This window comes from Engystomops pustulosus, chromosome 3 (assembly GCF_040894005.1).
Source record: "Engystomops pustulosus chromosome 3, aEngPut4.maternal, whole genome shotgun sequence".
Taxonomy (NCBI): domain Eukaryota; kingdom Metazoa; phylum Chordata; class Amphibia; order Anura; family Leptodactylidae; genus Engystomops; species Engystomops pustulosus.
Window position 1 is genome coordinate 23243092 of NC_092413.1, and position 23933 is coordinate 23267024.

Genomic DNA, 23933 nt, shown 5'->3' on the forward strand with positions numbered 1-23933 from the left:
TATACAGCAGAATACTGAGAGGACCCTACAGCAGAAATAGTCAGAAGCAAGGGCTATACAGCAGAATACTGAGAGGACCCTACAGCAGAAATAGTCAGAAGCGAGGGTTATACAGCAGAATACTGAGAGGACCCTACAGCAGAAATAGTCAGAAGCAAGGGCTATACAGCAGAATACTGAGAGGACCCTACAGCAGAAATAGTCAGAAGCAAGGGCTATACAGCAGAATACTGAGAGGACCCTACAGCAGAAATAGTCAGAAGCGAGGGCTATACAGCAGAATACTGAGAGGACCCTACAGCAGAAATAGTCAGAGACAAGGGCTATATAGCAGAATACTGAGAGGACCCTACAGCAGAAATAGTCAGAAGCGAGGGTTATACAGCAGAATACTGAGAGGACCCTACAGCAGAAATAGTCAGAAGAGAGGGTTATATAGCAGAATACTGAGAGGACCCTACAGCAGAAATAGTCAGAAGCGAAGGCTATACAGCAGAATACTGAGAGGACCCTACAGCAGAAATAGTCAGAAGAGAGGGTTATACAGCAGAATACTGAGAGGACCCTACAGCAGAAATAGTCAGAAGAGAGGGTTATACAGCAGAATACTGAGAGAACCCTACAGCAGAAATAGTCAGAAGAGAGGGTTATACAGCAGAATACTGAGAGGACCCCACAGCAGAAATAGTCAGAAGCAAGGGCTATACAGCAGAATACTGAGAGGACCCTACAGCAGAAATAGTCAGAAGAGAGGGTTATATAGCAGAATACTGAGAGGACCCTACAGCAGAAATAGTCAGAAGAGAGGGTTATACAGCAGAATACTGAGAGGACCCCACAGCAGAAATAGTCAGAAGCAAGGGCTATACAGCAGAATACTGAGAGGACCCTACAGCAGAAATAGTCAGAAGCGAGGGTTATATAGCAGAATACTGAGAGGACCCTACAGCAGAAATAGTCAGAAGCGAGGGTTATACAGCAGAATACTGAGAGAACCCTATAGCAGAAATAGTCAGAAGCGAGGTTTATATAGCAGAATACTGAGAGGACCCTACAGCAGAAAAAGTCAGAAGCAAGGGCTATACAGCAGAATACTGAGAGAACCCTACAGCAGAAATAGTCAGAAGCGAGGGTTATATAGCAGAATACTGAGAGGACCCTACAGAAGAAATAGTCAGAAGCGAGGGTTATATAGCAGAATACTGAGAGGACCCTACAGCAGAAATAGTCAGAAGAGAGGGTTATACAGCAGAATACTGAGAGGACCCTACAGCAGAAATAGTCAGAAGAGAGGGTTATACAGCAGAATACTGAGAGGACCCTACAGCAGAAATAGTCAGAAGAGAGGGTTATACAGCAGAATACTGAGAGGACCCTACAGCAGAAATAGTCAGAAGAGAGGGTTATACAGCAGAATACTGAGAGGACCCCACAGCAGAAATAGTCAGAAGCAAGGGCTATACAGCAGAATACTGAGAGGACCCTACAGCAGAAATAGTCAGAAGCGAGGGTTATATAGCAGAATACTGAGAGGACCCTACAGCAGAAATAGTCAGAAGCAAGGGCTATACAGCAGAATACTGAGAGGACCCTACAGCAGAAATAGTCAGAAGCGAGGGTTATACAGCAGAATACTGAGAGGACCCTACAGCAGAAATAGTCAGAAGCAAGGGCTATACAGCAGAATACTGAGAGGACCCTACAGCAGAAATAGTCAGAAGCGAGGGTTATACAGCAGAATACTGAGAGGACCCTACAGCAGAAATAGTCAGAAGCAAGGGCTATACAGCAGAATACTGAGAGGACCCTACAGCAGAAATAGTCAGAAGCAAGGGCTATACAGCAGAATACTGAGAGGACCCCTCAGCAGATATAGTCAGAAGCGAGGGCTATACAGCAGAATACTGAGAGGACCCTACAGCAGAAATAGTCAGAAGCGAGGGTTATATAGCAGAATACTGAGAGGACCCTACAGCAGAAATAGTCAGAAGCGAGGGTTATATAGCAGGCTACTAACAATGGCCCCATAACAAAAACAGGCAAAAGCAACAGTACCACCTAGGTTTACATAACCATGAACAGTTCCCATAGAAGCTAAATTTAGTCAGCAATGAAAATACGAAACCATATCTATACCTGATGATAAAAGCTTCTGAGTGCGGAGGAAACTGATGGTCAGACGCATGATGGAGGCCTTGTCCAAATGTGAGCTGATGTTCTGAGGCAGAGGGAGCTGGTGCGCCAACTCGTAGAACACCTCGGTCTCCTTACTCCTCCGACACCGGGCTGCATCGCGAGACTTCTCCTTCCGTCTCTCTGAACTGCTCCTGAAAAACAAAAAATTCACGCCTGAAATTAGGAAAGGGTTAAGCTATGTTACCGCTATGGTTTTAAAGGGGTAATGGGTAGAAAAAAAAGAATGCCGTATTTATACTAAAATCATGAAATTGTGAGAATATGTCAACACTGGACTCCATTGTAGTTTATAAATGCATCCAGTCTGGACGTGCGGTCATAATTCTGCTTGATGCCATGGTAAGTGGTTAATAAGCGTAAGATTTTGCCTTGACAACTTCGGAACATCAGATACTATTGTAAAATAATATAATAAAGCCTTCTAGGGGGTCACCCAAACCACCCTCTAAATTTTATACTCAGAAGGACCTTCACCCTTGAAATAGGTGTTTGGGCGTTAGGCTGGGGCCCAAACATTCAAGGGGGCCCATGGCCACCCAAACCACCCACCAATTCTTCTGTTCCTGCTCTCAATACACATGTACACAAAAACCATTTCAGGACCTTTGAAGGTCCCCCAAAGGTCCTGTAACCGCAGATTGAAAGCAGACAGAAGGGACACATCCTCCAGTCCCCAAAAAGCTGATTCTACTACCATAAGTAGGAAGTGAATCCAAACTTGTAGGGACTATAATATCCATACAGCCCAGGACCCAGGGCAGTCTTTATTCACCCCTGGCAGTGATCAAGGAAGGAAAGTAGGAAGATTCCAGCTCTGAAGCCTAAAAAATTGTGAATGTAGCTTTGGAGTACAGGCGGTCCCCTACTTAAGGACACCCGAATTATAGACGACCCCTAGTTACAGACAGACCTCTCTGACCTCTGTGTCCTCTGGTGTAGTCTCTGGATGTTACTATAGTCCCAGACTGCAATTATCAGCTGTAAAGGTGTCTGTAATGAAGCTTTATTGATAATCCTTGGTCCAATTACAGTTAAAAAATTTTAAACTCCAATTGTCACTGGGGCAAAAAATTTTTTTGTCTGGATCTACAATTATAAAATATACAGTTTCGACTTACATACAAATTCAACTTAAGAACAAACCTATGGAACCTATCTTATATGTAACCCGGGGACTGCCTTTATAATACAGTTACACAGGATTACTGCAAACTAAGTGCTGAAATGTCAGGTCTCTAATATGTATACTGTGCACTACTTATAATATATATACTGTGCATCACATATACAGTAATAAAAATTTAAGCATTTTTGCATATACATTCTTGCAATACATTGGGAAAGATATTTGCAACTAGACCCCTATGTCTGTAGGACTTGGGGTCCTCCTATGAGAGAAAGCAGCATGTATGTGTTCAGAGGTAAAAAAATCTGAATTGCATGATATTTTGGGGTTGTTTCTCTTTGCTGATAAAATGGGGCGACCAATATGGCAGAAGTAGCCAATGGGTAGTGGCTCAAGAAGACTTAGAGAAGAAGTAGGGCCTACAAGTAAGGATCTCCTCTGAGGATTGATCTGAAGAACAAGGGTCGGGAAGTGCCTCAGAGTGCCCCATGGTTCACCCAGAGCTTCATTTTTGGAGACCTCCATCATAAAAGTTAATGGAGTGCAGCTGAACCATATGCACGCGTGCTCCATTCACACATCGCAACAGTCAGTCTTTCTACCCTGTAAAAATGACAGCCAACAACTCTGTGAAGCTTAAGACAATCCTATTATTCCTTCTGAACCAACAGACCTTACATTGTTACGGCACAATCGCAAGTTCCAGATTCCTCAGTTTTTTGTGTTTGTGTTTATCCACATATCTAGAACCAAAATAACGACTACATTCTTCAATGACATAAAATAATTCTAAAAATGGCCTGAGAAGACCTACAGGAACTCATTCTGACAAAAAGTATGAACATTCATCCTCAGGAATGCATTAGGTAACAGATAGATCAGTAATTGACAAATAGGGGCTTATTTACCGTTGGTCGCGGTTCGCACTCTCGTCGGTTTGTTTGCTTTTTTCGGGATTTGCACAGTTTTGACAGGTATGTAACAGAGGTTTGCACTGGGATTGTGTCGAACACGATCGGATTTTGGCGTAGATGCGCTACTTTGATGCCTCATGCGCGGGATTTATGTTTCAAATTGTATCGCAAGATCAATCACTTACATGCACCAGGAAGAAGAAGGTGAACTCCGGTGGACCTGAGCGGGGAAGGGACACATGCAGGATATCGGGTGCACAATCTTAGTGAATCGCGGCAGAGCGCATGATCGTCGGACAAAGCACTTTCTGTGAACTCCAAGGAACTGGTAAGTAAATGTGCCCCATTGAGTCTCTGCTTGCTGTCATTCTATACAAAGCTTCGTGTTTACTTTCAGTGGACAGAAATCTATCCATGGTCTCACAGGTGCGCAGCTCATTATAACACCCGGCTCTGATTACTCTCCATGATACTAACGAGCCGTGCACCTGTGTGACCACTTCTGTCTATTGGAATATAAACAATGAAGCTTTTTATAGAATGACAGCAAGCAGAGATGTAGAACATGGTGAGGAATTGATGCAGAAAGTATATTGGAAAATTGTACAACTTTTTATCATGACCCCTTTAAATCCACCAACCTGCATTGGACAGAAAATGCCCAACATGCTTCCATGTCAATTTAAGAAACTAAAAGACCCAAAACAAGAAGAATCAAAGTACAGCTACAGCATCTCCTTATCAATTGCCATAATTCCCCCCACAAGCCCACACTAATACTCTATAACATCTACAGTTTCATCTAACATCTCATAAACCCAGTAAATCCACCATTGCCCTCACACAAATACATATGACCCCCCCCCCCCCCTCATTAATACCGATCTCTGTATCCAAGCCATAATCTAATTTCCCCCATAACATTATATCAGAAAATACCAATAAATATAATAATGCTAATGACCTAAGACTGACTGCTCCTACTGGACAGCCTTGACTCCCGGAGTGTGGGAAACCTCCTAATGACCTCCCTCTATGACCTTTCCTCACCCCCTACTAGCACAATATAATGGTCAGGTGCAGAGGTGTCCATTGATGGAATGTTTTTGTATCAAAACTATTCGCACCCTACATGGCCGGTTTATTTAAACTCACAGCATGAAAAGACAACCAACCTCTTAACTATACAACAAGACCACCGAAGGCTCACAGACCTGCATGGCCATGGAGATGGGTGCACCATCCTTCAAGACTTGATGATCTTAATATGTAGCAGGGCTGAATTTAAAGGGTAGTTCTAGAAACTTACTGTTGAAGGATTATTCTTAGGTTAAGCAACCTATATATATTCTTTTGATATGATTGATCGCTAACACTATTAATCGCTCTCAGAAGCCAACTGAAAGAACTGCAAGCTCCTATCAAGGAGGTGCCTACCAGACACAACACCAGATACTTTGTAGTGGCTGTGCCTGGTACTTTCACTTTCACCTTCATAACAAAATGACAAACTCTAAATTTATCAAACTCGTGGTAAAGTACTTAACCCATTTGATGACTACATAATCAAGGTCATTCCCAGTTATATTAAGACATTAGAGATATTTCTTGATCCGTCCCTGTATTATAGTCCAGCTGGAAGATTCTATCTTCTATCTGTAGATGGCCTTGAACTTCTATAGCAATCATTTGGCCAATAGCTATTCCCTTTGACCCCCCCATACACATGCAGGCCTCCCCTAAACCCTTAACAAGGAGGTGACTTGACCATATGCCAATGAACTTCCCTAGTTTGCTAGTTCCCATAGTGAGAGGAAGCCCCAAGTAGTCTAACAATGGGTGGGAACACTCGGGTAGGTCACCCCTACATAGGGTTGCTACTATGGCACAAGGCGATGAAGACTAAATTCTAGCTTTCGATTCATACACTTCACAAGATGTCAACAAGGGTGTGCTAAAGAATTGTGCAACTTAGGGGACTTTTATGCAGTTTTTTTTTGGTATTAAGTTGAAGTTCATAGAGCCCAATATAAACCATGTTTACTTTATTCAAGAAGAGGAAGCAAATGTTTCTTGAGGGAGGCACAACAGGAAAAGCCTGCGACTCATTGATCTACACAGTGTGTTCTTATGAAGGCATCGCAGGGCCATGGGCTGCAGTACAATATTATATTACCAAGGGAGCAATATATTGTGGCCAAAAATAATATGCAGTGTCATGAGAACATGCCCTGGAGATGCTGCTGGCCAGTAACGGCCCATGAGCCACTGTCTTCATATCTGCACATTGTCTTCCTGTATCCTGAAGTTTGTATATTGTGCTCCACTAACACAGCCTAAAAGAACCTGGTATAGGGTGACATTAAAAAAATAACCATCGGAATTTCACATAATTGTAAAAGTTGGAGACATAATCTTAAAAAGTCATGCTAAAAACAGTAGAAACCATCTAAGAAAAGATCATGGTCAATGATGAGAAGATTGAGATATTTACTGATGTACCTCAAAGACAAGAACCAGATAATAGAAAGAAAGTGAAGATGCAGCCATCCAGTGTCAATGATGACCGACAAAAATATGAAATTAGTATAATAAGTTTTGTCCAATAAGAGGGAAGCATGGAGACCATCTAGAGAGATGTGGAGAACCATAAGGGAAGGAGGATGGAGTTAGGGGTGGACGTTGAAAAATGAGACCCAATGGCAATGATGACTTAACAAAGGATGGAAGAAGAAAGGGGCTCACAATGAGACCCTAGATGGCGACCAAGAGGGGTAGGGATTTATGGGGAACCAGAGGGGAAGGAGGATTGAGGTAGGAGTGGGTGTTGATAGATGGGACCCATGGAAAAAGGAGAGTGGAAGAAAGTCCAATGAAACCTAAGAGGGAAACAGGGTAGGACAGTGATGGCTAACCTATGACACACGTAGCCATTTTCACTGACACGCGGCTGCCTGAGAGTTAAGTTTCATCCTACATGATCAGGTGCAGTAGCCGGGAGGCTGAGAGATTGCACTGAGCTTCCAGCACTCCCCCCTCCTCCTCCTCCCCCGGGCCGGCCCCTCCCCATGTGTGAGCTGTGCCTAGTGTCTCCAGTCAGCACAGGTATCAGCACAGGGCACAGCAGGAGAGGTGACCCGGCCATACACCCAGGAGTCTCCTCTGCAGCTCCTGATAGTTGTGGTGGGGGTAGGATGGCAACACAGTCAGAGGCCACATCGCTGCTGCCTTGTGTGATGTCCCAGCAGCTGCCACCTCTACACTGACCAGCTCCAGAGCAGGGATGAGGGAGGACAACCACTCCCATCATACAGTGAGTAAGGTCAGTGCACTGTATGATAGAAGACAGTTATCAGGGCTTGTGTGTCAGTTTTGTGACGTACAAGCCCTGAAATAATTGCAACGCCTTGCAAATCGCCAGACATTGCGATTATTTTGCTCTGCACACCTTCTCCATGCCAAGAGGGCATGAAGGAAATGTGGACAGCGGCGCCTGCGCCCTCGCTATAACCTGTGCACTTTCGTGACTGAAAGTTTGCAGGTTACTAAGCAATTTCACACCTGTCTGATTGTATGGCAGTACATGGTAGGATCAATCAGACAATCCACGGTTAAAGTACCCTAGAAGTTAAATAGTATACATATTTGTTATTTAAACTATAAATATCACAAAAATATGTTTTTTTGTCAAGGTGACACACCACCCGAGTTATGCTTGGTTTTTTGGCGAATTTTGACACACCAAGCTCAAAAGGTTGCCCATCACTGGGGTAGGAATATGCGAAAAACAGAAGGGGAAGGGGGTGAAAGTAGGGATGCACGTTGACAGATAAGACCATGAGTTTTATCAAGGAGATTAGATAAAGATAGCTATAGGAAAATCAGAGGGTGTATCACAGATGGAAGAATGAGAGATGATAAGAGAGAGAGGAGGGTGAGAACTAAAGAGGGCATCGGAGAAGGCAGGGAAAAAGACAGGAATGGTAAGAGATGTGAAATGGCATAAAAGGTGTGGGGCATGATAGATGAGGTACAAGAAAGAAGAAGGGCAAGAAAGAAGAAGGGCATGAGAGATGAGGGGTAAGAAAGAAGAAGGGCATGAGAGATGAAGGGCATGAAAGAAGAAGGGTATGAGAAATGAGGGGCAAAAAACAAGAAGGGCGTGAGAGATGAGAGGGTAAAAATTCAGGGCTTGAGGGGTAAAATGTACAGAAAAATACAGGGCATGATGGATAAGAGGGCAAAACAGTTAGAGAATATGAGAGATCCACGGGAATGAAAGAATCAGAGCATGAAAGGCAACAAGCCTAAAGAATAGGAGGACCTAGAAGAAGGTAAAAAAAATATGAGAGGGCAATAAAAAAGAGGTTCTATTATAACATACATGGTTAAAAGAAAGGTTCTAGAAGATTGTGATGGCAAGTCATAATAATGCAAGTGAATGGTGAAAAGGAAAGAAACCATAATGGATGGAAGGGAAAGGAGAAGGATAGAAGGAAGGAAGAAGGACATACAAGAAAATAAGAGAAACTGGGGATCGTGCAAAGGGGCCTAGGAGGACACACACATATATGTATATAGATATATAGATATATATATATCAGCTTCTGATTCTACGAGTGCTCCGGCTTTGCTTGGTTGATGTACACATTCCACGCAGCTTTTGAGCACTTCCCCGCACATTCCTGCCTGTGCTGTGAATATAGCAGAAATGTTCTCACATCCCGATTATTATTATTTTGTAGACAGTACAAGTTATTTGTACATTCCTTGTGCTGTTTGGACGACGTACGTGTATCTGTCTGCTCTGACATTGTGCAATCTGTGCGGTGCAGAAAATGTTAGCTGATCTGTGATAAAGCAAAACGCATACACAAACACATACATACTCACCTTTCACCCAAATTGTTATTCAATTAACCCACATGGTTCCATTCCAATTACTTTGTCCATATATTTATAGAGTCATCAGAGGTCTGTCTTTCTGATACAAAGCTACAAGTCCCCTGCATTAACTTAGATTTTAAAAATTCGGCCTGCCTGCTACTGCCACTAGGTGGAGCATTGGAGCTTAGTGAATACTGTCTATTGGCTGACTAGCTGCTGCCACTAGATGGAGCATTGGAGATAGTGAATACGGTCTATTGGCTGACAAGCTGCTGCCACTAGGTGGAGCATTGGAGATAGTGAATACGGTCTATTGGCTGACAAGCTGCTGCCACTAGGTGGAGCATTGGAGATAGTGAATACTGTCTATTAGCTCACAAGCTGCTGCCACTAGATGGAACACTGGAGCTTAGTGAATACGGTCTATTGGCTGACAAGCTGCTGCCACTAGATGGAGCATTGGAGATAGTGAATACTGTCTATTGGCTGACTAGCTGCTGCCACTAGATGGAGCATTGGAACTTAGTGAATACTGTCTATTGGCTGACAAGCTGCTGCCACTAGATGGAGCATTGGATATAGTGAATACTGTCTATTGGCTGACAAGCTGCTGCCACTAGATGGAGCATTGGAGCTTAGTGAATACTGTCTATTGGCTGACTAGCTGCTGCCACTAGATGAGCCTTGGAGCTTAGTGAATACTGTCTATTGGCTGACAAGCTAAATATATTGATTTCCCATCCTAGATATAGGTCGTCAATATCAGATTGGTGCCCTCCCGCCAACGTACAGCCACATTTTCTGTATGGTGGTCAAAATATGTTACTGCAGATCAGTTCCCATTTAAGCATCAGTTAAGAGGGTGAAGCTTTGGGGCTTTATAGATTGGGAATATAGTGGGAAGGCTGCTATAGCTAGTTGTTTATCACAGGACAGAATGTAAAAGAGAGTGAGTTGAATTGTAATATGAGACAAAATAAGCTCAGAGGAAAGAAGATTTAAATTTTATTTTAAGTGAATTTTCAATATTTTGTGGTCGTTTAACTATTGCTGCCAGGTGCCATAGGTTCTAATATAGATTACAGCTGTATAGGGTGATCAGTATGGCGCAGCACAAACCTTATGGAGGGGTCATATAGGTTTTGTCAATACAAAGTATCAATTCAAGACATTAATAGAAAAATACATAGGCAATACAATAGACAATACATATTAATTACGTTACATTAGTCATCAAACTAGGAATACAAATGGATCAATGTGCATCAATATATCAATATCAAGCATATCATTTCCCTACCCCCCACCCCCACCCCAAGGAAAACTCGGAGAGAAAAACAAAACGAAAAAAGATCATATAGGTTTCGAGCAGCAGAAGCTTAGCCTTTTGTTATATACATCAAGTATTTCTCACTTTTAATGTAGTATCTGTGTCACAAAACACCGATCTCTGGCCAATCCGACACTTCATGTGCCTCCTATAATGGGGACTTGTTTCATCTGCTCAGTACATGTGAGCCAAATCATAAGACCAAAGTAAATCATGTAAATTCTGCAGACAAATCTCCTTGGAATGTCAGTATCCGATTTAAACGCGTTACACGGATCACTCCTGTACTACACAGGAAGAGTCGGGTGCTAGCACCTAGATACATGCTGGGGTATCCTCTCCTACTGCTGTGGCGTTAGGACCCTTAGTAAATATTCCCCATTGTGTTACAATCTGATGGCCATGTGTTTTAGAGAAATGTTTACTGATTTTCAATCTAAATTTATTATTTCGCCAATTTACAAGATATTCCCAGTTTAATCTTTATGCTAATGAGGCGGTTGGTGATCTCATTAGCATACTGATTAAAATGGGAATGTCTAAGAAACAGCATAATGGGGATATTTTTGAAATCTCTGTGCATTCTGCCAGCAGATTATTCTGAATGGATGAGGTGGTAAAAAATGTTTTTCTCTAGCTCCCCTAATTCATGAGCAATCAGTTGTATTAGTATTAACACACAAGGCATGTAGATTTATCAGAACTGTTCTAGTTGCTCATGGCAGCCATACAGAGCTCATCTTTCATTTTAAAAACTGCCGTGGGAAAATGAAAGCTGATCTCTGATTGGTCTCCATGGGCAACTAGAACAGCTCTGCTCTCAGACACTTCTGATAACTCTCCCCCAATTTGTTAATAGGCTCTCTACTGTCAAGTGGGTGGTGCTAGATCTTTGCTCCAGGCCAGGACTGCCCACATGATAGAAGAGAGGCTAATTTGCATTTTGTATATAAGGATACAACAATGATTGCTCAGGAATGGCTGGGGGCTAACGTTGGATTTGGTGAAGGTGGTGAGGGTCGGCTTTATCTTGAAGGGGGTTTCCTACGAAAAAGCTCAAACCCTATCCACAGGATAAGTCCTAATTTGCTGATCATGAGAACAGGGGGTCCAATGTTTTCCCTTGGGTCTACTCGTTGCTCATTTGAATAGATGAGCGGAGCAGCTGGTCACGCATGGCCGGGCTGTCCCGTTCATCTCTATGGAGCTGACCGAGATTGCTGAGTATTGACAATCTCCATTAGCTCCATAGAGATACGGTACGGCCCGGCCATGCGTGACCAGCTGCTCCGCTCATCTCGAGGAGCGACAAGAGGTCCGATAGGGGGTACATTGGACCCTCATTCTTATGATTTGTGGGGGTCTCATCACTGAGACACCCACCGAGCAGCAAGTTAAACCCTATCATGTGAAAACCACTTTAAGGCATAAGCCTACAATCACACGATGTATGCCCGCCGTACCGTAGTACCGCTCGCCCCGCCCCTCTCCATAGTTATATATGGCGCACAGCGCCGTATTCCGGCAAAAGATAGGACATGTCGTATGTTACTCCTGGCTACGTAACGGAACGGTACCGCACGTGTGCAGCACCGTACCGCTCCTGTACAGCGCTGTGTGCCCATTGCCGTGTATGAGGGACGTATATATACCATATATAAGTCAGCCGTATATATGTCCCCAATATGTTCGTGCCTAACTCAGGAGGGCAGAGGAATGGTCGGGCATGTGCACCAGCAAACAGAAGGGGGTGGTCTACATTGTCTGTGCTGTTACATACATCACTAGTACAACCTGTGGCCTATTGTCCCTCTTCTACATTTCTTGTAAAGCAGATGAGAAAATCTGAATGAAAAAACCCATGAAATGTAAAGACTGCAGCAAATCATAAATCAAGTAATTGCATCACAAGTGCACATCTTCAGAAGGCTCTTTGACCCCAGGGCATGACATAATACAGACTCCCATCTCCAGGTTAACTATTTATCTGCACAAGAGTCCTCATATTAGTGAATCCTGCAATGAATTGTAAAAATTATGTGCGTGTTCATACTACAGACTCAAAGGCAGTCAGTCTGATGTAAGGGTGAATCTGTATGAGCCCCTGACAGCAGGATCTGTTCTTCATTTAGCTGTTAATGGCTTATTTTTTATGAAAAAAAGTACTTTTACAAACATGCAAATGAGCCTCAGGGGCTCCAGTGCAAATCACAGAAGCTCCTTCTGGCTACGTCAGCTGCTAATTATTCCCATCTTCCTTTGGCGTTACTGGCCGCCTCCTCCCTCCCTAACCCTGCCAGAGATCTGGGGACACCCATTATAGCCAGAACGGGCTTATGTGACGTACAAAAGAGCCCCTGAGGCTCATTTGCATATTTTTAAAAGTCATATTTCATGAAAAATAAACCATTAACAGCTAAATGAAGAACGATACCTGCTTTAGGGGTCACAAGCCAGTGTGAAGGTATGCTTATGCTAAAACCACAAAAATCCATGTGGCTGATTTCCTTTAAAGATGCCATAAAGCGAGTGAAGCTGAGATGCAATACCCCACACAACCTGCAGACACGGTGGCGCTGTTTCCTCTAATCAAGCAACAATTTTGGCTATTACACTTAAAGGAACCCCCATGTGGCAAACAATTAGGAAATGTAGGAGAGCAACAAACAAATGGGGGTCATGGAAAGTCGTTTTCTCATCTTTTCAGGTGCCATGGGTGTAACCTGAAGCTTTTGGGGCTTACTGCAAAATCTGTACCCTATTCCCTAAATATATTGTATTATTTATGGTTCTATTGTATAGAAGTATATAGTTTCCATATACTGTATATAGAAGAGATACCTTATAGGCCCCTTATATGGGATGTCCTCAGTATTATTGTTATCCCATATACAAAGGTAAAGGAGGTAACAATTTAACTGGGACCCCACCAATCACAATATAGAACCCTCAGCCATTACAAGAACAGGTACAAAACTGAAGTAACAGGTCGAGTGTACCTACTGCCACTCTATTCAATAAAATGGGAGCGTTGGTCAGGATCCAACTCTGTGTTATCTTCCCTCAATATGCATTGAACTGAGTGTAAGGACACATGCTCGACATTGTGGGACTGGCCCTATCAGAGTACCAGAGGATCCTCCGGTGGGCGCTGGTTCAATCTAATACCTGCCGAAAACAACCAAATTTGGAGGCTGCTAAAGTCTATTTTCTGGGGATAATGAAGAGGGGGCACACTCTTTCAATGATTAGGGTACTTTCTTGTGAACGGTGGGGGTCCCAGTAGTTTGTTCCCCACTGATCAGATTATTATCCCCTATTGATATGGGATGGCTATAATAATTCTGATACGACTGATACGATACCCCCCCCCCCCCGTCTCCCCCCAAAAAATCATAAAAAGTTGCTTTACGAGTTCCATCTAGACATGCGTCTTCCCAGGGTAGGACTCATTTAGCATTTCTTGAGTGTCGGAGAGAATATGACTATATAAATCCACAGTAACTCCGAAGTATGAGCAGCGCAGAGCAGCACAAGCAGATTCTTCCAGGTCTCTGGAAACTCTCCCGAAGCTCTTATCAAGCTCTCTGTGAAAAATGCAATAGCATTCCAGCAACGCTTTACTGAAGATGTCATCCTGCAGCCAGGGAGCACTCCCGACCCATAAAGCTGCGCTACCGTATTCCCAGAGCTGTGACTATCTCACGCCAGTCAATGATTAACCTCATAGTGCGCAACTGGAATTGCATCAGAGCTGCAGGATAGAAAACAAGGAAAACAGGAAAGAGCAATAGAAGGAGCACTTTATAAGACTATACGGGTGAGGTGGCCAGTCATCTCTGCTCTGGATTACACCTAGGGTAAAAGTTTTTGGATCCAAAGCAGAAATTTGAACTCTCAAGGTTGGGCCATGTGTTGCCACCTTACATGGTAGCTTCACAGGCTGTTACACTGTGCAGGAGCACTTATCCCCTCCCATTTTGTGAGATAACAGAAGGCAGAGGGAGGAGGGAAGTGCAGAGGGAGCAGGGCGACAAGGGGCAGTGTAAAAGCCTGTGAAGTTACAGCATGGAAGGGCTCTGGTAACACACCTTTTGGCTCATTAGTATAATTTTAAAAGTTGATTTTAGAAGGAAGGAGGCCATGGATCACAAATATAAGAAGATACCACAGTCCCGGTGCCTGGATCTATGAGAAAGTGTCCTTGGTTTATCATGATGGATTTTGATGGTAGATTTCCGTTTAAAGGGAATTTGTCGACCTTGAAAAACTTCAGCATGTATTAGATAGCAGACCTGGAGATCTGTGTGATAATATCTTTATGTATGTGGTTAGTAGCAGCAACAGGACTGTGGAAAATGCATTTATATTCCATTATCATAGCTTTTCCAGGTGCTCACACTGCTGTGCTCTTAGGTCTCTGCAAAAAAACTGCCCCAAACCACTCTCCTTTGCTCTGATTGATTAAATCTCTATCATGTTTCTGGTTGAATACTGCAGCGATAAGAGCAAAAGGGACCGCTGGAGCAGTTCATTGCAGAGAGCTAAGAGCACAGCAGTGTGAGCACTTGGAAAAGCTATAATACTGGAATCTAAATGCATTTGTCACAGTCCTGCTGTGAAAATATTATTAGACAGCTCTCTGGGACTGCTAGCTAACACTTGCTGTAGTTTTCCAGGGTTAAAACGGTGCATGATGGCATTGGGAGCTTGTCCTTACACTGCTGTTCTCTTAGTTCTGTGCATTGAACAGCTCCATAACTCTGAGTAAATTTCTATCATGTTTCTGGTTGAATACTACAGCAGTCAGAGCTACAAATCAGATCAATGCACAGAGCTAAGAGAACAGCAGTGTAAGGACAAGCCCACAATGTCCCAAGTGCTTTCGCTGCTCTTAGCACTGAACTACTCCATGGTTTCTCTCGTTTACTCTGATTGACTACTGCAATATTCTGCAGTAATCAGGGAACTGCAATAGATCTGACTGGGTGCTATGTAGCAGCTCAATGTACAGAGCAAAGAGAACAGAAGTGTAAGGACACGCCCTCCCAATACCAGGGCTACAAATCTTGGAATATAACACATTTTCACAGTCCTGCTGCTACTAAGAAAGATGTGATTACACAGATCTCCTGGGCCCATACCTAACACTGCTTCCCTTGAAGTTTGATCATCAGTCAAACAAACATTCCCAAAAAAGTCCTTCCTATATCCAATTCCTTTTAAAAAACCAGACCTTGGTGTAACAAACAACCTGAAACAGCTTTATTCTGTTAAAAATAAGAAATATGTTTTTTTTTCCCACCAGAAACAGCGCCACTCTTACGTATAGGCTGTAGGTGGTACTGCAGTTTAGTCCCATCTGAATACAATACAACACATCAGCCCATGTTTTTCTAATGTAACTCTGCAAAAAGGTTTAACCTTTAAGACTTACTGAAAAGTCTTCAGCTGAATGTCAAGAGAAGAAAACATCCTCCAGGACAAGAGGAAATCCTCCAAAGTGTGTGAAGCTCTAGAGAAAAAGAAGTGTGGGGGAACCGCTGCTCAAACAATTAGGCCGCCTGCTCCGGCCACACTAACAATGACACTCGGGAGAAAAACAAGTCCACCATTGTTCCAGCATCGCCTTCATCTTCTGGACCGGCCTCACATATGAGAACATGTAGAAGGCCCCAAAATAACCATAATCTTTAGCTTTACTTTAGTGATTTTCTCGAAGTGCAGGCTGCAGAATTATGAATGCAGCTCCGGAGTATATCACCTGTTATTCTTTTATTTATACATTGTTTCTAATGATATCTATAGGCAAGTTCTACATTTTTGTTATGATGACTATAGAAGAACCTACTACAACAACAAAAAAGTTGAGGAATGCCAGATTCTTCCCATCACCTTCATCTACACATGGTTACTGTAAAAATTTAAAACACACTGCTCTGACATTTCTTTAAATCATTTTTTTATTTATGTTTTTTAAAAGTATTTAAAATCTTGGGATGAGAATAACTTTGTCCATTATGTTGATTACCTATGTGCAATAGTTTATTTGCTATCCTCCTCAGTTTAGCCTACTCTTGCACTAGATTCTCTTCTGGCTTAGCTGATTTCTCTTATGATCCGTAGAGTTGTAAACAAGATACAGACTGAAAGCGGGGAGGAAGTAGGGGATGGACATGCGACACAGCTCTTTGTGTATAGCAGAGAAATGTACAACAGAGCTGAGTGTGTTCAGTGCTGTGGTGCAAACATCTCCTACACAGAATAGTGATGTACAGGATCTACCTTGTTCCCTAGTAGTCCCTCCATCCTAGTCTGTGATTCTACAGACCTACCTCTTGCGGCATCCCCCTCCACCTACTACTCTACACCTATAGTGCTCACACAGAACATACTATCCACTTCATGTAACTGTTTTTACTGCTAGTTTACTGCTAGTTTCTACTACTTACAACATGCTCCGTGCTACTCCGTGTGATAATAGCTCACACTATTATTTGTACTTGTAGGAATCTAATTGGATTTACTACTAATTAACTGAATGAGAAAATACATGGTATCATGGGAAATGAGGGCAACTTCAATTTTACTCAGCATCAGGGCAGATACAAGAAGAGGTTAACTTTTACCCAGTTCACAAAGGGGGAATCACATGTGATGATGTAACTTTAATAATAAGGACCCTTGCTGATCAGCTACACTTGCACAATTTCATAAATAGCCCGTCCCTTTAAGAGAAAACTTATAGTGAATGGTCTCAGGAAAAACTGATAGTTTCAGATGCACACAAGAAAAATAGATTTTTTTTAATCACGCAAGAACGCAGCCATGAAACCGCATGACAATGGTAGGTTTTCAATGTTTAAAGAGCATGACAGACCTAAGAATACACACATCTCCCAAAGCTGCAGACCTACACATCTTCCGGGATTTGCATACTGCTGACTCACACTATTACACATTACACATTGCACGGATTATCTACACAACTATGGCTATAGATTGTGCGTTGTATATGATTCTTGTAAAGAAATATGGCTGACATTACCGCAATCATTAAAGCTGGTGAGATCCTGATTTCCTGATTAACCTCCAGTTAAATTGGCCATTTAAGCAGAAAAGGAAAAGTTTTATATATATTATGTAATTAAAGGAATTTTCCATTAGTGATGGAAAAAACCTAGGTAGGTAGAGTAGGGGCAAGGGAAAAAGAGATGTTACTTACTCCCCCCCCCCCCCCCCCCTCAGGCTACTAAGTCCCCTGATGGCACCTCTGGCTGTGCCGGAAGTGTTGGTGGTCACATGATTGCTATGGTCAGTAGGCTGCAGGAAGGACAATGGTCAGTTCTCCCTCCTGTGACCACTAACTGGCTGCAGTGGTCACATAAGGGCCATTGGTGTCAACAAGAGACCGGGGAGCCAGACCAAGGTAAGTAGAGATAGTCCCCAACTTAAAGACACCCGAATTACAGACAACACCTAGTTACAGACTCTGCCCCTCTGTGACCTGTGGTGAAGATCTGTAGTCCCAGACTGCAATGATCAGCTGTAACGTGTCTGTAATTAAGCTTTATTGATGATTCAATTGTTACTGGGCCAAAACAAAGTTTCTCTAGTTACAATTATACAAGATACCTATTCCAACTTACATACAAATTTATTTTAAGAACAAACCTAAAGAACCTATTTTGTACATAACGCGGGGACTGTCTGTACTAATTTTTGAGAAAGACTGGATAAACCACTTGAATTTCACATCTATTTAGTGGTGAATTTTGCCCCTAAGTCCTGCACAGTTTATGATAAGTACAATACCCTAAAAGGGTCTATAATAATTTACTTACCCTAGTAAATTTTCCCTTTGTACCCAGAAAAGCTGAAGTCACAAGACCCTTTGGTAGCTGCTTCAGTGACTTTCTGTGATAACTAGTGGACTTCAGTCAGATTGCGGGGCCATATTGTACTTCACCAGAGTAAACTTTCTTATATGTGGCCAACCCCTTTAAAATTTGATCTCCTATTAGACTAGGACTATAAAAGGACTTGTCATCAACAGTGGAGGAGGAGATTCTACAAGTATTTTTAACTTTTTTTTGTTACAACTTAGAGGGGTGTGGCTTAGAGGGAAAGTGGGCGTGGCATTATTTAACAAAAAATCATGGACAAAGCAAACCCTTCCACTTCACAAACCTTGGCAGTCACATGTAGTAATATTGTTATCCATCCAAGATAAGTACTTCCAGATATCTTGGCCTGGGCTGAGTATAAGTATAAATCACTAAAGATGTCTTATCACTATAAACTGTTGAAAACTTCTTTTATCTGGAGCTCTAGGCAGTGTTGTCGGAGGAGCTCACTAATCATTCATCTGATTTCTTGGCTGATAAAGGTTAAATGCTTTCTGACATTTATAAGCTTCGAGCTTAAAGTTACAGATAGAGGCTCCAGTCACCAGAAGATACAAGGAGGGGAAACAGATGAGCGATCTCTGAGGTTATATATGACAGAGGGAGAGATGCTGAGCTCTGCAATACACAGGGTTATGTTATTAGGAGCAGGATTTACCAGTTAAAAGCAGATTAAATCTGCACAGGACTCCTAGGAGAGACAGTGAGAGTCCTGATTACTCCGCCCACACACAGTGATTGACAGTGAGAGTCCTGATTACTCCGCCCACACACAGTGATTGATAGTGAGAGTCCTGATTACTCCGCCCACACACAGTGATTGACAGTGAGAGTCCTGATTACTCCACCCACACACACAGTGATTGACAGTAAGAGTCCTGATTACTCCGCCCACACACAGTGATTGACAGTGAGAGTCTTCAATACCCTGCCCACCCCCGGCAAAGATTAATGAGGACTTGTGCTGTCAATCACTGTGGGTGGTTTTATTAAGACTCTCACTGTCAATTACTGTGGGTTCTGTGTAAACAGGATTTTCACTGTCAATCACACTGTGTGGGTGGAGTTACCAGGTCTCTCATTGCCAATCACTGTATGTGGGTGGGGCCATCGGGACTCTCACTATCAATCATTGTGTGAGGGCAGAATAATCAGAACTCTCAGGGCGTTTTTGTTGCGTTCTTAAACACATCCAAACCACAAGTGGGAGGGGTTTGTCTAAAAGGTCATACGCATTTTGGCCAAACCCCTCCCACTTGCGTTTTGGATGTGTTTAAAAATGTGACAAAAAACGCCACATAGGAATCCTCCCTCTCTGTCAATCTCCTTGTATGGCCGGAGTCATCAGGACTCTCAATGTCAATCACTTTGTGTGGGCGGGATAATCATAACTTTCAATGCCAATCACTGTGTGTGGGCAGAGTAATCAGGACTCTCACTGTCAATCACTGTGTGTAGGAGAAGTAATCAGGACTCTCGCTATCAATCATTGTGTGTGGGCGGGGTAATCATAACTTTCACTGCCAATCCCTATCTGTGGGTGGGGTAATCAGGACTATCACTGTCAATCACTGTGTGTGGGAGGAGTAATTAGGACTCTCACTGTCCATCACAGTAATCAGGAGTCTCATTGTCAATCATTGTGTGTGGGAGGAGTAATCAGTAATTTTTAATGTCTTTCTTAGGAGTATTGTCAGGATTTCCCTTTATCTGTCTTATTCTGCTATTAGATTGGACAAAGAAGATCAATTGAAGAGTTGGTTAGATGCCTTATTAGATGGCACTCAGCTTTCTGACAAAGGTGTACTGACCACTATTGCCACTATATGGCTCTGTGCACTTGCCATGTGCATGACCCCAAGACTTAGAAGCGTCTCTTTCTGCAATGTGTTCTTTTGCTATTACCATGATGGATTGACACCTCAATGACTGCTGTCGTTACATGAAGCCTGGTATGACCACAGACAATAGATGTGTAACAGGAAACTCCACCAATTTGCTGATAATTTTAGCTATCCCTAATGTCTACTTATTCAGTCTTTTGTTCTTTGTTTCCCCATGGATATACGCAGCACCAAGATTGTCTTGTAGCCCCTTATCTTCCCAAAAAGTCGATTTTCCCAATCAATTTCAGATTGGCAGACCCCCATCTGCACCTCTAATCTCTATGTAATGCAAAACTGCTTTCTTCCAGAAACAGCGCCACCTTTGTCTATAGGTTGTCTATTGTATTGCAACTCTAGACACAGATCTAGTATTATCTCTGGGAGAAAATAAAAATGTTATTCTTATCTCAATTTAACCCCATTTTGCTATATTTTTCAATTTCTGCTTCTTTTTTTGTCAATTACCGTATATACTCGAGTATAAGCCGACCCGAGTATAAGCCGAGGCCCCTAATTTTACCACAAAATACTGGGAAAACCTATTGACTCGAGTATAAGCCGAGGGTGGGAAATGCATTGGTCACAGCCTCCCCAGTATATAGCCTGCCAGCCCCTGCCCCAGTGTATATAGCCTGCCAGCCCCTGCCCCAGTGTATATAGCCAGCCAGCCCCTGCCCCAGTGTATATAGCCTGCCAGACTCTGCCCCAGTGTATATAGCCTGCCAGACCCTGCCCCAGTGTATATAGCCAGCCAGCCCCTGCCCCAGTGTATATAGCCAGCCAGCCCCTGCCCCAGTGTATATAGCCTGCCAGACCCTGCCCCAGTGTATATAGCCTGCCAGACCTTGCCCCAGTGTATATAGCCTGCCAGACCCTGCCCCAGTGTATATAGCCTGCCAGATCCTGCCCCAGTGTATATAGCCTGCCAGACCCTGCCCCAGTGTATATAGCCTGCCGCCGCTGCCGGACAGATCGCACAGGGGTCACCGGAAAGGTTTAGATATATTTATTTTTTTGACTCGAGTATAAGCCGAGTTTGGGTTTTTCAGCACATTTTTTGTGCTGAAAAACTAGGCTTATACGCGAGTATATAAGGTATTAGTAAAATAACTAATTCCATTTAGTTTCCACAAATTTGATAATTTTATTCTATGTAATGAAAACTAAAAAAAGGAGAGAGTTGAGGCCCAGTTAACCATTAAAGTTAACAAATGTTGTAAAATTACATATATTATTTATTTAGATTTTTTTCTACAATATTCTATTATTATTATTATTACTATTTAATTATATTATTATGTTAGAACATTATTATTATTATTATTACTACTACTGCTATTTAATAATAATAATAATAATAATAGTCTAACATAATTATTATTGATATTATATATAATATACTTTTTAATATTATTTTTATATTATAAGTATAATATTGTACTTTAATATTATTATTTTCCCATTTCCCAAAAACACATTCAATACAAATAAAAAAAAAATCGAATATACAAAAAACAAAAACTATTAATGTATCTAATCATATAAATTGTATTAATTTCAACCAAAAATATAATATGTACATGAATCCATATATGGTAATTTTTATAAAATGTCTTTAATAAGAAACATGATCTTGCCTCCTTTTTTCAGTTTTTGTTCCATAAAATAAATTATTGTTATATTTTTAAAAAATTATCAAATTTGTGGAAAATGAATGGAAATTTGGAATGGAAAAATGGTAAAAAAAAAATCCCGACTTCTTCTCTAAAATAATCGTAACTTTGTAAAACACAAAGTCAAGCCCTGTAATTCCATTGGACGGTTCCTGGGTCCTTCTGGATCTTTCCGTAGATCCTTGTACGTGCCGGCCGCATGCTGCGGAGGACACAATGGTCTGGGATTTACCATCATGCAGCTGAGCAGCTCCTTTCTCCTCCTTCAATTAGAACTGGGTAGTGACCAGGCTAAATACACAATAATTCAAGGAGCAAGGAAATATTATCCAAGACCACAGGAAGTCAGAGGAGACAGTATTCTGGGCAGGCCTGGCAAACAGTCTGTGTGAACTGCAGCGAGCGAGCACAACGCGGTCACTGAGGCCAAATTCATCACAGAAATTTCTCGCTGCTGCATATGTTTTTCTCTTAGCGTACTTTCCTCCAGAACATCATGTACCTGATGGACAACAGATAATTCCAAATCCATCTGGTTTATCACCATGACGTTAACTTTTTTTTTTTTATAACTAAGGGTCAACCGTAGAAGCCAGTAGAGACAAAAGGTCAGAATTTTTTTTTAAATTTTTAACTTTTGTATCGTATTTTTTGCACACAAAAAATCCTTTGATTTTCTCAGAAATCAAAGGTGCGCCTTATAGTCCAGTGCGCCTTATACATGAACGGTTCTTACAGACAACAGCTGCCTTGAACTGTGCACAATTCTGCCACCTGCTGGTCATTCATCTTTATAATCAGGTGTGCCTTATAATCAGGTGTGCCTTATATATGAGCCTAGACATTTTAGCAGGCATTTATTCATGGTGCGCCTTTTACTCCGGTGCACCTTATAGTCCGAAAAATACTGTATATCAACCAACTAAATTGATTTCTATCATGAGTACCGTGCTCCTCAACCACATACCGCCAGAACTTCTTCCCATAAGGTGACGTCTCACAGCTAAATTACAACAAACGATAGAAAATATGGTCACGCTGTGACCCGCCTTGCAGAACAACATTCGGCAGAATTTCAAAACTCTGTATATTATAGAGATCTCCCATTATATCCACCAACACCAACTCTTTTCATCCCTTATTAGGTTTAGATCAACTGAATCCGATGCAGTTGGGATTTTTTCCCTATCCTGCCCAAGAAAGGCCATTAGATTTGGCACGTAATGTGGTAATTAGGGTTTCAACTGTCAGGTGGGTGGAGCCTAGGCACCCGCTGCAGCTCATGACCACCCAATTGACAGTAAAGAGTCGAATCAGAAAGTCTTGTACTGATTGGGAATGGTACAGACTAGAGAAAAAAATCAACCGCACAGGAATCGGTAGATTGGTACCTACAATCTGGTGGCTACGGAAAATTTTAAAGAACTTACTTAATAATAGAGCATAATTATATTTGACCATTGCAGGGGCGGTATAAGACTGCCATGGGCCCTGGACTGTATGAATATTATATACCCTACAAGTTTAGAATTCACTTCCCACATATGGTACTTGGGGAATTGAGGATGAGTCCCTTCTATCTGCTTTCACTCTGCGGTTACAGGACCATTGGAGGACCTTCAAAGGTCCTAAAATGGCTTCTATGTACATGTGTATTGAAACTAGGAACAGATGTACTAGGATTGCATGGGTGAAAATCCTTCTCATTATAAAATTTGGTGAAGGGTTAGGGTGGCCATGGGCCCCTAGAAGGCCTGGGCCCTGGGCTACCACCCAAACCATCCATATTATAATCCATTATTGGACCATAGAGTAAAAATTTATCACTTATCTGACAGGTATTACATATATAAGGCACTAACCAATAAAGAGACTTACAGTGTACAAAGATCTACTGTCTAAGGCCTGATATAAAGATAAGCTCCTCCTCTTGACAGATCACCTGACAAAAGGCAGCCATGACAGCCATAATTTGTTGCCGAATCTTAAGTGAACTCATGTGCAGCGATGCAAA

At 42.2% G+C, this 23933-nt stretch overlaps 1 protein-coding gene across 2 annotated transcripts in view; it reads right to left on the reverse strand.

The window, feature by feature from the left end:
• EPAS1 (endothelial PAS domain protein 1) overlaps positions 1-23933 on the reverse strand; it is a 93940-nt gene that overhangs the window by 38691 nt on the left and 31316 nt on the right. The window contains exons 1-2 of one of the 2 annotated variants that reach the window (XM_072140291.1): positions 13866-13998; positions 2137-2327 (exon numbers count right to left, since the gene is read on the reverse strand). In XM_072140291.1, coding sequence (XP_071996392.1) covers positions 2137-2327; positions 13866-13906 — 232 coding nt within the window. In that variant the 5' untranslated portion in view covers positions 13907-13998. Of the gene's footprint in view, positions 1-2136; positions 2328-13865; positions 13999-23933 lie in introns of those variants that run through there. The other variant, XM_072140292.1, reaches the window with a different exon arrangement.